At 38.3% G+C, this 16341-nt stretch overlaps 1 protein-coding gene and 1 long non-coding RNA gene across 14 annotated transcripts in view; one reads left to right on the top strand and one right to left on the bottom strand.

The window, feature by feature from the left end:
- The window catches only part of CD47 (CD47 molecule), a 132875-nt gene extending 122978 nt beyond the window's left edge, over window positions 1-9897 (bottom strand). For all 9 annotated transcript variants that reach the window (XR_005559357.1, XR_005559356.1, XR_005559355.1 and 6 more), the window contains exon 1: window positions 9773-9897. Coding sequence is in view for 6 of the 9 variants with exons in the window: in XM_039365002.1 (XP_039220936.1) it covers window positions 9773-9815 (43 nt within the window). In the remaining 3 variants the exon portion in view is untranslated. The remainder of the gene's footprint in view (window positions 1-9772) is intronic.
- A 563-nt stretch (window positions 9898-10460) lies between these two features.
- Window positions 10461-16341, top strand: part of LOC120317938 — a 223953-nt gene continuing 218072 nt past the window's right edge. For 3 of the 5 annotated variants that reach the window (XR_005559362.1, XR_005559361.1, XR_005559359.1), the window contains exons 1-2: window positions 10461-10599; window positions 10987-11100. This is a non-coding gene — a long non-coding RNA (uncharacterized LOC120317938). Of the gene's footprint in view, window positions 10600-10986; window positions 11101-11510; window positions 15705-16341 lie in introns of those variants that run through there. The other 2 variants (XR_005559358.1, XR_005559360.1) reach the window with 2 other exon arrangements.

The following is a 16341-nucleotide window of genomic DNA, read 5'->3' as shown; positions in this document are numbered from 1 at the left end:
GGAAGTCCCAGCCCATCACATTTTAATAGTGCAGTTCTAGACTTTCGGTTGCATACAAGTTACCTCTTACCCATTTCTGATGAAGTATCTGTAACAGAGAAAGAAGAGTGTTCCATACAAGTATATTAGACAGACAAGATTAAGAATAAATCAGGGCATGTTATGCTATTTATTTTATAATATGTTTAATCTGGCCTTCAGTCAAAAATATGCTAAAGTAAATTATTTACAGGTCAGGCAATGACAGAGTAAGACATTTATGAAAGACGGTGACAATACTGCAGCAGAGATCAATGGCTGGGTGAGAAGTCCAAGCCAAAACAGCCTCTCTGTACAAGGAAAGAACAAGAGATCACTCACTTATGTTTCAGACAGCTTCTCCTTGGAACCCAGAGTCTGAGAGATAGGAGTCACAGAAAAGTCAATAAGCTCACACCTACAGTGGAGTCCATAAGGAAATAAGGTCCCCTAAAACCTCACTTTCTTAAGTGTGTTTGGATTATAGCTATTTTACAACTAACAGAGATTTCTGCAACAGCAGAAAAAGAAAGACACTCTTTTTTTTAACAAAATTTTATTAAATGTATATAGGTGAGGAAAAATAGGAACAATACAGATATGGTAAAGGGAAGGGTAAAAGGAAAGGGGGAGGGGAAGGAAATAAGGAATTAGGGTAAAATAAGAATAGGTACAATCACATATTTCAACAAACAAGCAACCGTCCAGATCATAATAATGAGTAAATATCATATTCAACCATTTTTAACAAAGCTTAAACTGTAACATATTAAAAACAATTAGTAAACAAATATGTTGATCTATTAAGTAAACACTATTAATAAAATCTCAAAAAAAGAAATCCTAACAATCAAAAGTAACAAATGTAAATCAGTAAATCAGGAAAAGTAATCGTATCATCAAAATGTTAGTTAGAACTCGATTAAAAATCAGTCATCTATTCTAAAATATTAAATCCTTCAAGTTCTAACGTGAGAAAGACACTCTTTATTATAGACTAAAGATTAAAGAAAAGACTATAGATTAAAGAAAAGAGTAAAATAATAAATTAAAGAATTTTTCCAGGCAAAAAGTTTGGGTTAGAATTTAACTTAAGAAAGCTTAAAATGGACTAAGGGACCAGTTAAATTTGAAACATTATCAATTTTGTTAGGATGTTTTTGAAACAATTAAATAGATCAAATAATGCCTTCATGGGAATGCAAACAAATTGTTTATAGAGTTTTACTGAAGACATGATTAATGGATTTTGAAAAATAAAGAGATAAAGAATACTTGAGGTAGACCATGTGATCATAGAATTACAAAGTTCCAGAAGATACCAAATACTTTAAAAAGTACAGAAAGGAGAGAGAGAGAGAGAGAGAGAGAGAGACTCTCTCTCTTACTTCTGTACTTAATTAAATGGCTGTTATTAGAAAAGTAGTGAAATGTACGGAAGCGATAGAAAAAGTTATTACACTTGAGACATTCCAAAAGATTTTTGAAGAGTTGGGAAAGAGTTACAATAACAGCATCCATAAATTTTCTGTGAATGCACAATTCAAAAGAGATAGGAATCAAGAGATAAAAGAAGGGATGAAAAATAATTTGGAAAACTCTGCAGGTCAATTGGGTGCAGAGCCAAATCAAATTGGAAATTTTGAAAAATAAAATAAAAACATATTTTTTAAAAAAACATCAACAACCAGAGATAGAAAGGACATAAAGTCAAGAAATGATATAGCTAATGGATTACTATTGTCTTACAACTTTAACAGAGAACTGCTTTAACAGAACAACTTTAACAGAGAACTGCTGAAACTTTAAAAAAAACTATCCTATACCTATACTATCAGGAGAGTAGCCTGAAAGAAGACAGTGACATTCCACTTCAGTACTGTTGCCAAGAAAACATAAAGTTACAGGTAGTCCTCGACTTACAACAATTCACTTACTGACTGTTCAAAGTTACAGAAGCAGTGAAAAAAGTGACTTATGACCATTTTTCACACTTACAACCATTGCAGCATCTCCATGGTCACCTGATCAAAATTCAGACACTTGGCAACTGACTCATACTTATAACGGTTGCAATGTCCCAGAGTCATATTATCATTTTTTGTGACCTTCTGTTAAGCAAAGTCAATGGGGAAGCCACAGTCACTTAATAACCATGTTTCTAACTTAACAACTGTGGCAAGAAAAGTCGTAAAATGGAGCAAAACGTACTTAACAAATGTCTTAGCAACAGAAAGTTTGGGCTCAATTGTGGTCGTACGTTGAGGACTATCTATATTGAGAAGTTATTTTAGCTTTAACTAAAGAAGGCTTACAGTATGCTTATTGGAACTTTTGGGGCTACATAAGATTAAGGATTCTATTACCCTATTCAGGCTCCAAATTGATTAGTATAAAGTGGGATAGGTATCAAATTATATATTATACGTACAGTTGCCAACAAGCTAATGTCATGTTCTTCTACATGAAAAAGGGGGAGAATATTTCATAAAAGAAAAATACTGAGAGTTCAAACAAGGATGGGTCCTTTGGATGGAAGAGCCAAGAAAAAACAGAACAGGACTAATTCTGCCTAAAGATGGGCTGAGTAAAATGCCCTCGGGCAGCTAGTTTTGTCAAAACAGGGACTGTTCAACAGCATGACTGTCAGGCTTACAGTTAGATGCAAAAGTTTAGGCACCCCTGGTCAAACTGTACACTTCAATGAATCTTTAAGTGAATAGAAGCTGACACAACCCTTACATAATACAAAATGAAGATAATTCACTCTTACAAAGCAGAGTGAGGCTATAAACAATTTTCTAAAGACTTCCGGTTAGCAATTTCAGCTGTGACAGAGTTAAGAAATGGAAGTTATACTGAACTGTTGAAATCAAGACAAGACCTGAAAGATCAAGAAAAATCTTCGCTAAATCTACCTGAAACCTAGTAGAAGCAGAATCCACAGATCACTTCAACAACCTCTCAAAAGTATAGTGGCATTGTAATATATGTCTATGCATCCACAGTACAACATTGCTTATATAAAAATAATCTGTACAAGAAAATTGTCCCAAAAAATTTCTCTCTCTCTCTCTCTCTCTCTCTCTCTCTCTCTCTCTCTCTCTCTTTCTCTGACCTCATTTCAGAAGTTGCTTAAAATACACAAAATAAAATTTCAATAAGTCTGAAATGATTTTGATCTAATTAAATATAAATTGAAATATCTGGCCACAATCAAATAAGTCTGAAGAAAAGACGATCTTGCCAATTGAAAGAACTATCAAGGAGAACCACATCAACACTGGCAGGCCAAGCTACTGTATATAAATAGGAAGCAAACCCTACCCTCATTAGCACTGATGGTATTACCTAGTTAGGTAATCTGTAAGCATACAACCCAGCTCAGAAAGCATCAGAGACTCAACAGAAGTTCTATTATGCTTTGGGGTTGTGTGACATCTAGGAAATGTGCTGGTAAAAGGAAGAATACATTTGTCTAAGTACCAATATATCCTAGAAGTCCTGCAGGCAGGGAAGATATTGAAGCTGAAAAAAGGTTGACTATTTCAACAAGATAAAAATGTGAAACACATCTCCAAATCAATTGTGAAATAGGATAGAGAGATAAAGGATTTTTGGATGCACTTCACAATCCTCAGTTAAATACTACTGAAAATCTGGAGAGAAATATCAAACATATAGAATAATCAAACAGAAGAATATTTCTGAACTAGAAAGTTCTCCTAGAAAGAATAGTTGGGAAAACCTTACAAGCAAGAATAGAAAGATTCTTCTCTGATTACGGATATTGCTTGAAATCTTTTAATTGTACTATGAAGAGTTGGAATTTAGTAACTGTCCAATATTCTGCACCTGCCATTTTATTCTTTCTTATCAGCAAACAATTGCACGTAGATAGGATATATTCATATTTGCATAAAAACATCATGTTTAACCTTATGCCATATAGAAGTTATGTCAGCTTCTATTTATTTAGGAATAAGCATATGTCTAAACCAGCGACCATTTCACGGGGGTCGCCAAACAACGTGATCCGTCATTTTTTTTCCTCAGCCGGCGCAGGGGTCGCCGGTATAAAAAGATTGAGAACCACTGGTCTAAACTTTTGCATACAACTATATCTTTTGTTTGCTTGAGCTGAGTTGGAATGATACTTTTTTGTTGCCTGGTTTGTTTTTTTTTCTTAATATTTATGGAAGCAGATTCTTCTTTAAATATCCAGATCACTTTCCTCGTCCATCCTTTTCCTAATACTTTCTTTCACTGGGATTCTTATATTGTGGTAAAGTGGTTTTAGATGTTCATTTGTTGGCTAAGAATCATAATGATTATGCTCACTCATAATATTACGTTTTAAACCATTAGTTCCAAAGTGAATAGCTGGATGTACACATCTTAAACTAAAAAAAATCAATTTGGCAGAAATATTGAAAATCAGTTTTTTTATCTGCAATATATAGTACACAACTAAACTCTCAGGCCCAACAACTGTCCTCCTTGTTTGTTAATCTTCTGCCATATTGTTCTGTATATTTACAGTGATGAGAGACAGTTTGTGAATGTTTGTGGCCTGAAAAATTCAATATTGTATTGAATGCCTAAGGCAAGTTGTTAGACAAACAATCCTGGAAAGAGTAACAGTGCTGCCACGTTTCTCCATTTGGACACTCTCTGATTATTAGCTGATGGAGCATTTTCGTTGGCAATGATTTTGTGGATTTTTTTCAGCCAAATGAACATCAGGAACTCTTTTTTCTAAGATCCACAGAAATATTTTTGATTGGGACGTGAATTATTTTTGATAGACATATACGTCCAGAAACATGTGTTGTGAATCGTAGGTTGCAACGGTGAAAACCAATATGTTGTATTTTATTTAATAAATAAATAAACCTGGTCAGGACATCTAGAAATAGTCCTCAACGTATGACCATAATAATATTTGCATAATTATAATTGAAAGTAGTGATGGTTGTTAAGTGGATTATCACATAACTGCACTTGATTTTACTTTTGCAGCAGTCATTAAGAAACATAGCTGTTATTCAGCAAAAATTGGGTGTTGTTAAGCAAACCCATAGTTTGCTATGGGCATCTTTTGCCAGAAACCAAAAGTAAATTTCGGTTTCCAGCAAAAACATTGCAAATCATGGCAACATGATTGCAGGATGATGCAAAGAATTGTAAATATGGGTCAGTTAACAAATGCTCAAAATGCAGTATGTGACTGCAGGGGTTGGGGATGGGCAGGTCACCTGTTGGAATTTCATACTTGGGTCATAAGTAACTTTTTCTGGGTCCATCATAACTTCAGTCACTAAGTGACCAGCCATAAGTCAAGAACTACCTGTATCTCAACTGATCTGTTGATAATCCTAGGGCACAGGTGTCAAACTCGATCGTGCCATGTGACATATCATGACGTATCGTAACTTTTTTGCCTTTGTAGAACTGGGATGGGTGTGGTCTGTGCATGACGCATCCGGCCCATAGGCCGCCAGTTTGACACCCCTACTCTAGATATCACTTCTAATAATAACATAGTGAAAGTTCGCTCAGTTTCAATACAAAGATGGCATACTACATTGTTTGGGATGTCATTTGCGTTAACCAGAATTCTTTATGCATTAATAAAACTTAGATGATGTTTGCATCACATATTGTAGGTCACATTACTACACAATTACAGATAGTTTTAAAGGTTTTATAATTTTTAATGCTATATTAACTTGCTCTTTAGGGCTAATTTCTTAATAACCTTCTCCCAATTACTGCTCAGATTTTATCAAAAATGTAAAAGGAAAAGTACCTTTTTAATTCAATGCAGTTTTAAAAAAAGGTTAATTCCCTATACACATGCTGATATATTGTCAAGATCTAAAGCAATAACTGAAAAAGTGAGAATCATGCGAGATAAGCATCAACCCTGCTCACATTTTAAACGTTATGAGCAGAAATTATTAAATTATTAAATTCAGCATTGTCAAGTTTTGGGTGGTTTGATTAGGAATTTGGGGTATGTTCCTTTCATCGAAAACATTCCTGAGAGATGAGGATGACAACAATGATGATTTTGGAATGCAGGTCAAGGGTACTTTGAATAGGTCAGAAGTTCTAAAATTACACTTAACGATGAATTAAACTATTTGGGTCAGTGATTCCTTGCTTCAATGAATGCTGGTGAGACTGTCTGGTAATGGCTATAACAGGCCAGGCTAAAAATGAAGGATCCTAATAAAGAGAGGAAGTCACTGTCAGGTGGAAGGTGACTTTAAGGTTCAAAAGTTAAACCACCAGGCATAAGATCAAGAGTGCTATGTCACACTCATATCCAAAAATAAATTCGCTTTCTAGGGATTTTATTCCAGTTCTTCACTTCAAGGAATCACCAAATTAACAACTTCTCAATTCAGACACAAAAACTCACCAATACAATAATTAATTTTTCAAGCTACTAAGGTTATAACTGTGTCCTGGCACTGTACACATTTAGAATTCAAGTTCCAAGCTTCCTCCATAGTTCATCTATGCATTTACAGTATACATGTCATGGGCCAGGACTCAGAGTCTGTCTATAAAAAAGCTGCTCCAGCTGAACTAGTGAAATCTCAGCCCCAGGGGACATCAAGCCAGGAATCATCTTTGGCTGTTTAAACACAAACACCATCAAAAAAGCTGGAACAGTAAGATGATGAGGCATGTCATCCACTCCCTTGGACTTGGCAAGCAGAGTAAAGGGCAGAGGAAACATGCTCAATGAGACCCCTTGCCACACAAGGGAATAGCTTTCTTAATTAGCGATAGCTGGCTGCAATCTGATTTAGGAACAGTGCTGACCCATGTTTTCTATTAAAAAAAAAACCTGTGATCTCCTGTTCCTGGATGTCATTTGAAGGATCAGATGAAAGAATATACATGCAGATGAAGCCCTGGGGATCAGAAGAAGGGTCATATGTGGAGATAGGACCCAGGTGTGGTTGTGATGGACATGGGAGTAAGGAAGATGAATTCTGAGAAGAAACAGTTACTCTTGAACAACTTTTTCTTTAACAGCTTTTTTTCCCCTTCTGCTCACTGAGGGTTTGCAAACAAGCTTGCTAACAGTTGAGCAATGTGAGGGGGGCTGTGGAGGATAGGGGATGCAGAGACAATAAAGTAAGACAACTTCACAGGTTCAACCACTTAGCCAGGATGTTGAGCTTCATTTATAAGAAACCTTAAAACTACATAGCTGGCACAGGAAACTAGAAGCTTTGCAATATTCCCATGACTAAGGTAGGCAAAGGTGGCATGACATTTAGCTATTTTGCATAGCAAGCAAGAAAACTTTAGGGGCTGCAATCCAGGTAACCAATCAATATTATATGTTACGCATGTATTATCAGGGGGAGGGAAAAGGGATGATCCTGATGGGCGTAATAGTTGGGTCTAAACGTAATGCAATGGGAGGCCCCTTGTAGGAGCCAAGTTCTGAGCTAAACACATCAGCAAACTCCTTGCAAACTTCTGCAAGGCCCAATGTTTGCACGCTGTGCAGCCCAGTCACTTGAATTCGAAGGGCCTCAAACCAATCGAGTCCAATAAGACTTGTGCGTGCACCAACAACCACATCTAAGAAGCCTTCAAAAGCTTTACGCTGCACTTTGAGTGTAGCCTCCCCCTTCACACTGACTTTGGAATTCTGGAAGTCAGTGAGGATTAAATTCGATGGCCTGGGTTTGACTTAAAGGCCACTACTGCTACAAATCATTTTAAATGTGTCAAGTGAAATGATTGACAGAGCGGACCCTGTGTCCAACTCCATCGATAAGGGAACCCCTTGCAACTTCACATCAATGTGAAGTTTTTCCTTAAGGGGCTTGTGTGTCCCTGTTCTCAGAATACTCTTGCACGATGCGCAGAAACCCACCCTGTGTTGGGTGGGGACCCTGGTATCTTTCTGAAGCAATTCTTCCCGCGATTGGACCTTCTGGCGACCCAAACAGACGGAGGCAATGTGGCCTTCAACATGCCCTGCAGATGACGGAGCGGAATCTGCAGTCAGCTCGCTTGTTGTGTTCTCCGCACCCGAGACACTGAGGAGATCCTGGGCCTTGTTTGGATGCCCCTTCGGCCTTCTTTCTGCTGGCTGGTGAAGTCTGTCCACCTCCTCTTCAGGATCCTCTTCTGAATCTTCTTGAGCATCTTCTTGATGGATGGATGCGACTGCGGTAGCGCTTTTGGTGAGTCACAAGGCCTTCACAGCGCTGCCTGCTGCCTCTTCAGCTGCAACCTCACACAAGACATCTTGGAAAGTGACTTCAGCTGTCGCAAATATTTTTTGTTGCAGCTCTCTGCTTCTAAGGCCACAGACAAAATGGTCTCGTAAGCGTTCTTCCAGGTCCTTGAACTAACAAAGCCTGGCTGCTTGTCTCAAGGCAGCAATGAATTCAGTAGCAGAATCACCAGGCTTCTGGTCCCTCTACTCAAAAGCGTGCCTCCATGCAATTACAGATAGTTTCGGATGAAAATGATCCTTCAGCATCTTCTTCAAGTCTGTGTATGTTACAGACTCAAGCGGCGCAGGAGCTACTAAATTTTCAACTACATCAAAAGTGTCCTGGCCCCAGATGCACAGCAAGGTTGCTGCCTTCAAGCCCTCTTCTCGAACCTGGTTAACTCGCAGGTAGTTTTCCACACAGGCCACATAAGAGTTCCAAAGCTCTGGATGAGACACATCGGACAGCCGGACGATTTTCAACATCTCTGGCTTCTGTTAGCCTCACTGCAATTCAGGATGGGAAGAGGCCCGTTTGCCAAGCCCACCTCCAGCTTCTGCATAATGGCAGGTGAGTGCAGATCTGGGCACCAACTTCCCAGCGTCCAGCTCTTTTTTTTTAGAGGCTAGGTTCTTTGGTTGTCTTCTTTGCAGCAATCCCATCCTCATCGCCACTTTTAAGTATTGGGGTTCACGGAATTGAAGCGACACACACACACACACACACACACACACACACACACACACACACACGTTGCAACCAAGTTCTACTTTATTTATTCCAAGTCACCACTCAATAACCAACAGGCTCACAGGCCTTTTATAGTTTCCCAAACAGCCTATCATAATTCTCTTTTGTTCGCACCTTATGCCTGCGCACAAGGCCGGCGCCCACCAGTCTGATCCTGGGAAGCTTTTGGAATGCCAGGGACTGTTTGCAACATTTTTAGGCCTCCTGAGCTACCTCATCAGGCCCAGGACACAACAGGAAGCATCAGGCTTTAAGAGAGGTAGCCAATTCCAGAGCTCAGCACTCTATGCCTGTTGAAGTAATTGGGTTCGCTGGGGGAACTGAGAGGGAGGGGACAGGACGTGTAATGCAAGGCAGCGGTACACTCCAACCAAACCAACCAATCCTTATCTGCTGTGGCACAGTCAATGGATAGGACGGAAAGTAAAGTCTCACCAGCCCGGGAAGGGGGGCAGTTTCTCTCCCTTCCGCTATTTTTAAAGAGACGTTACTCTACCGTCCTTGGAGCCCCAAAGACAACCCACCTCCCCCGGGGGCTTTAGGACACGGGCAAGCAGAAAAAGGGAATAGTAACTGCGCAACTACTCCAGAATCGGCGCGGACCAAAGAACGCAGGATTTATCAGCTAGCTTTTCGAGAGGAAGGCGAAAGGCTGCGAGAGAAAAGCGAGAGATGCAGCAGTCGGAGTGGGAATAGCGCCGCCGAGGGCGAGGGCAGCAAAAGAAGAGAGAAGCAACACTCACCGGCACCCAGCGTGCCCAGCAGCACCGCCCACACGCATAGCATCCACGTGTCCAGGCTGGCGCAAGAGAGGGCAATTTGCTTTCTGCCGCGACGATTCTCCCACAGGCCAAGGGAAAGATAGGTGGGGGGGGGGATATTAGATCCGGAGCGCGGATCCGCAGCCGCCCAGCCCGCAGCTTGTCAAGCTTCAACAGTTCCCTCCAGCCGCAGCAAGCGGGGCGGAGCCACACCCGGCTTTCACTTTCGCTTTCGCTCTCGGCCGCAGGAGGGGAGACGAAGGCGTAGGTGGAAGAACAGCCCTCTCCGTAGCCTGGTGTCGGACTGCTGCTGCGCGTTATAACTTGGAAGCAGGCGGGCTTTCTTTCACGAAGAGCTGAAGAAGACCTCCAGGTGCTTTCCGGCTTCGTACGGGGCAAGCCCAGGGAGGAGCTTCGGCGATCCTCGAGAATCGCTTCACCCTTTCAGAGACCTTGAAATCGTCCACCGAAAGTTTCAAACCTGGCGAGCCGACGCTTTCGGCTGCTCCCGGGTCTTCTAGCGACGCAGGAATTGCGCAGACTTGGAAATGAACGCCGGGCTCTTGGCGCGACAAAGGAAGAACTCTGCGTCATACTGAAGCTTGCGATCGTCAGGGAAAGCCGCCGACGCCGGCAAAGAAAAGTCTTCGCCCATCTTATGTACTGTACAGTACGTGCAGCCTGAGATGGCGCAGCAGACTGGCCCTTAAGCTCCGGCGAAGCCCGAAGCAAAAACTCCCAGTGACATCTTTAGAGCGCTCTTCCATGAGGGGTTTCCGTTCAGCCTTATAATACGAGGGCGTTCTGAAGTAAGATTTCTTGAGCCTTTACACACACTCAGCTGCAGAAAAAGCATTAGCTATAAATAAGAGATGTATTCGTTCCCTGGTCTCATCTGAGGTTTCTACACCGGGAAATGTAGATTGCAGATTTTTGCTTATGTCTTTTCGGTTCCCCTACCCTCGCTGTGCTGGTGCCTATCATTTTTCATAAAGTATAAATGCATCATGTTTTAGGAACATTTGAAGTTAAGCACATATAATCATTACAGGAGCTGGCGTTTTAAATTCAACTATAAATCACACTAGATAACATCACAAGTAAATTAATTTAGAATAACTGAGATAAATGTGGCCTTTCTACAGCCTTTTCAATATGCTGCTATATAATAAATAACCATGTTGTCAACATCTTAGGACTTACACTCAGAGTGGAAAGAATTGGCCATCTTTCAGACAGTAGATGTTTCCTTCATCAAGAACGATTATTACTGGCAATGTTAATAAGCCAAGGGGATTTTTCAACAACTGGTAAGCATTATTTCCTAAAATTCATATTCCTATCACAATATACTGTGTCTTTTTGTACGCACTTTTGTTCCTTAGCAATTTCTCTCTACTGTTTCCCACTCTGCAATAATTTAAAGGCACATTCCTGTGTCTAACCTAAGATTTCAAAGAAACGAAAGTAGTTTGTTGTATGAAAATGTGGTTTCAAAAATCTAAGAAATCAGCAGCCAGGCTCCATCAAATTATAACAGTCTGAGAGTAGAGGTGAATAGTGTAATAAATAGTTCTGTATTCACACAATGTGTAGGGTTCTACACATTGTGTAGAATTTAAATTCTAAAGGACACTTATAGTTACTGTATTAGAATAGTCAATCTTGCCAACAGGATGACCCTCTTATATCTATGTTGCTTGTGATTGTCCATCTTCAGATCCCAGTTTTACAGAAAGATGCTGCACGGAGGGCACCACTGAAGACTATGAGACATTCTGACATTCTAGATATAGAGCCTGTGTGAAACAGATGGAAGGATCAGGCCTGTGAAGGATGTATGCGAATTCATGTTTGCCTAGGTGCAGCTAAAGCTAAGGGAAGATTTGCTGATTCAAAACTCTTTATTTTTCTCTTGATGAATGTTGGCATCTCTAACCACAAAATGTCCTCCAGCTGTTTTCTTCTCTGCCCAACATTTTCTGGTCATGCATGCAATTGTAAATGACTGCATGGATGAGTTTCTTAGTATATACAGCCCTAAGTATCTCATATACAACAAGAGGCATGCATTGCTTGTCAGAGTGTGTGTGTGTGTGTGTGTGTGTGTGAGAGAGAGAGAGAGAGAGAGAGAGACTGTGTTTTACCATAAATTCTACATAGATCTACAGAATTAAAACAGCCCACTTTTTGTCATGCTAAGGTATGCATAATGTTGAAGAAGAACTATTTTGGACTATTTCCCTGCTCACTGCCTCTCACAGTGAGCAAAGAGATGCTCAGCTGGAAGAAGCATTTCAAATGCTAGTAGCATGTCTCTTGCCAAAGAACTCATTGTAAAGCAAAACAACTTCCCCTTTATTTGCATTCAAAAATATTAGCACTCCAATAGTACTGTCCGTGCCCTGGGAAGCTTGTCCATCTGTAAAGAGGAGAGAAAGCTTATCAGTCTGATAGGCCAAATGGACCTTAAACAATGACAAAAGCTCCTTCTTGTGGAGCATGAGAAAGCTCTGAACAGAAATGTACTAGGCAAAGGAAGAAAAGAAATGCTGGTACAGTAATCAAAAGCAAAGGAAAATAAAACATTGAGCTGCTGCTATAAGGCTCAAAATGATTAAGAGACTTGCATATCCTGGTTCATGCAATACTTTGGAATGATAGAAGACAGCTGTGTGCAAGAATTCTGGAAACAATGCTAGGATTAGCAGCAATAACAATAGCTGTGTGTGGCCCTTATTGCAAGCACATTATTCTATGTTGCCTCACACTCACATACACTCACGCCCACACACATCAGACAAAAGTTTAATCCAGAAGGTGTTCAACATGTAAGCTATGTCAGGAACTGAAAATGATATTTGTGTTTGCCCTGATATGTTAATGTGTGGTTTATTGAACCATTTAAAAAAAAAAATAACCCAATTGCCTAACTTTGCATACTGAACCATAAATTAATTATACTGGCTAGGTTTTTACCACATACTGAGTCACAAACTATATTACCACATTTTAGCCTTCTGTGTTGAGCAAGCTCAGTCATAATAATGGCATCAAGAACCATGTCTATGGTCCAGTAAACGCTTGCTGAACAGTGTGAAACCTAAAATGACTGACTTTTTTGTGAGCCAAATAACATACTTTAATGTTTAAATTCTATAATTTCAAGCTTCAACTGCTTTAGTTTTTTTTTAAAAAAATTACTAAACAGAATGCTCCACATTCAATTAAGATGTAATTAAATGATTACATTTCATTCAAAGTCTTAGACAGCAGTGTCTTAGGTCCTCTGAATGGGTCCTCTGAATGTGTTGTTTGACCACCACAGCCTCTGGATATTAACTTACAACTCAAATACTTCTTACTGAGCAAAAGTACTAAGATAGCTGGTACACACAGAACAAGGCTTTAGAATCAGTTAAATATTCTTAATAGTTGGGTTTGCTTAACACATTAGATTAAAATAAATTTGGTTAATTGTGATTCAGTACACTGTGATTCAGGCCATTATCTAAAACTATAATATGGATTTGTTGGTTTATTGGTTAAGAATAATAGGATATATTTTGGTAATTTTGGGGATTTAATTTATTAATTTAATTAACATACTTGGTTTTTTTGGATAATTATTTAAAAAACACTCCAATCCTAAAAGAATCTGAGAGTTGAACAAAGAAGTGAAAATAACATTTAGAAAAAGAAATGAGAAGATAGTTAAAATAATCTTAGAATCATACGTCTATGCACCTACAATGAACTATCAAATATGTTATTGCTTCTTAGTCAGGGGTCTTATCTCAATTAGGCAACAATCAGTTCCAGGTTCTTTTCTTCCCTTCCTCTCCAGCTCTTGTTTGCAACTGAAGTACATTATTTTGCCTTAGCACCCAGGCAACCAAAAATCATATGTGTTGCATATCAGTCTTTCTTGTTAAATTGAACTATACTCAAATTTACTTTCTAGGAGAAAAGGGTATCACAGGATCAGTGGTGCAAATACACATAGAGAAAGTTGGAAACAACCTTCAAAGCAGCTCCACAAGCCTTGGAAACAACATGGTCCTTTAACTTGGCAAAAAGAAGTGCTTTGTTAAGTTCTTGAACATTAATCGGCATTCCTTTGAATCCTTTTCACAGGCATATTGTGAAAAATGATAGATTTGGTACCAAGACATTTTGCCAAACTATTAGTTCTAGCCTGGTCTGCTTAGCTAGGTAGTTTTTCATTTTCACTGCCCAATGACTAAAACAAGTGACTTCCTTTCATATATTTTTCTCCTGTGAACAACTGCTTCTCTGGTGTGATTTGCTTGGTATCTTTAGAACATACTGTGGGTAATTGGAAGTTTTCCAGTTTAATGGTCAATGAGTATATGAGAAAATTGGAAAGCATCATTTGGGCACTCTAACAGGTTGACTGCCATGCCGGATGTGACTCATCATCATTTTACCAGAAAAGAAATGGAGAAACTCTCTAGTTAATCTCAGCCTTTTTTCCTAAGTAAATGGACTTCCATACAAAAACTTAAAAGCAATTATCTCCACTTGTAAACATCAGGCCCAGGGGCATCCTTGAGAATAAATAATGCTTTTAATTAAAAACAATATCTAGAAATATTTAAAAGTTAGGTGGAGCAATACTATTCAATGAAGTAGCTCCTGCTGTCACTGATGTTTTTTCTTCTTCACTATGAGCACACCATGAAGTATAATACCAGATTTTTTTTCTTCACTCCTCCTGACATGACAACAGCAATAAATTATAAATTACTAGGGATTAAAATTAACTGCAATGTTGTCATTTCAGTTTAAGTTAGTTGTAATTTTTAAAATAAATACAAAATATTGTCTTGGCCTCATTTGCATGCTTAGTCATATTTATTTAGACAAACACAGATTCATTATGAAATTTCTCTGTGCTTAGTCAATTCTCTCAAACTTTTCTTTTTTTGTATTTAAAAGTGCTTGTTTCTGACTTTTTTTTAAATGTTGCCTTAGTTATTTGGTGTCTTCTTTCTCTCTTCTCCCTCCTCCAGCTTCCTTTGGCATGGTGTTTAATTGATGATAATGTTTGAGAATGTTTGGCATGATTCACCCAAATAGAGGAATAAAACTGAGTGTTCCTATTTTCTCCTCCTCCAAGTTAGTTTACAAAAATGATTGTTGCCTGTGCCCAGCAGGAAATATCTAGGTTTTAAAATTCTAGGTAGGATCAGTGAGTTAATAATAACATGAGCCATTGTTCCATCAATAATGTTATCCATTACTGCTACAATTGAACTAAGGCAAACCACTTTTTCAGGCAAGTTTCTACATGTCTATTATTTTCTGGATCAGAAACCATCACCGTAAATTAATGGTTATACAGACACAGATGTCAGCTAACTACAGTCCATTTGTTTCAAAAACATACACATTCTACTCTTTGTTTAAATAATTGATCTTATCAACATTCTGGCACAACTTTCTAGAGTTACTAGAGCTGGAATAAAATGTAAGCGAAATGCACATTATAAAGGGCCTCTTTATATAACTGCAAATTCATGCTCTGATGCAAGAAAGAGCCATATCATTCCATGTTAAAAACTTGCATATGAAAAAGCAGTATATATTGTCAATGCTCAGAAGAATGCTGTTTGTAGAAATTCACCTTGGCTTTTGCACACTATTGCAAATAACTGAATACCTTAGTCATGACAAGAAGGCAGATCAAATAACATTAGTAAATGTACTGTATAAGTTTAATTAGCTTAGCCAATTCAAGTGCATATAGTACATGTTTATTATCAAGAGAATCAGTTGTGATGATAATGGCATTTGATTAAGAATGGGAAAACTCTACCTTCATTTACTGGGTGACTGTCAGTAAACTATATATATAAGTCATGAATAATAAACATTGCATGAAACTACAGATTTCTCTACTTTGTTGTTTTTAAACAGAGTTATATTCCATTAACTATGTTACTTGATTCATTAAATAAATGAAGATGCTATGGACTGAATCTGATTTCCTTCAGTGTGAAAACTATATATCCTACCAATCCAGTATAGTTTTCTCCAGTATACATATTATGTGATATAAATAATATTAATTTAAATGTAATTGTTCTCTAACTCCTTGTTAAATTACTTAAGAAGAGTTCATTTGACAAGACTTTTGAAAGTCTGAATCTATTCCTAAAAATAAGGAAATTAATAAAGCAGTTTTCTATTTACTTATAATCAACAATTGTTCTTTTTCTGAATCAAACCTTTTTGAGTAGCTGAGTATCTTCCAAGACAACAAAGCATCCCATTCCACAAGAATGAATTTTAACAGGAAATGATTTCAGTGTGTAGCTTTTGCCAGTTGTCATGTTTTAAACAATATTTTTAAAGGAAAAGAAGCACAGAATTAACAAATGACTTTTTCTTACTGTGTAGTCTTCTTGTCTGACGAACCAACAAATTTAGTTCATTAGATAAGCTTTTATAAATTTCATGCAAATACTATCAGCTTGCATGATGGATTTTATGTCTTGAGTTATTTGTGCTTTGTTTTGCTTTAG

Source organism: Crotalus tigris, unplaced genomic scaffold (assembly GCF_016545835.1).
Source record: "Crotalus tigris isolate CLP2741 ecotype Arizona unplaced genomic scaffold, ASM1654583v1 scf7180000019944.6993514239:2294586, whole genome shotgun sequence".
In the NCBI taxonomy this organism is placed as follows: Eukaryota; Metazoa; Chordata; class Lepidosauria; order Squamata; family Viperidae; genus Crotalus; species Crotalus tigris.
This window is presented reverse-complemented; position numbering and strand designations above follow the sequence as displayed.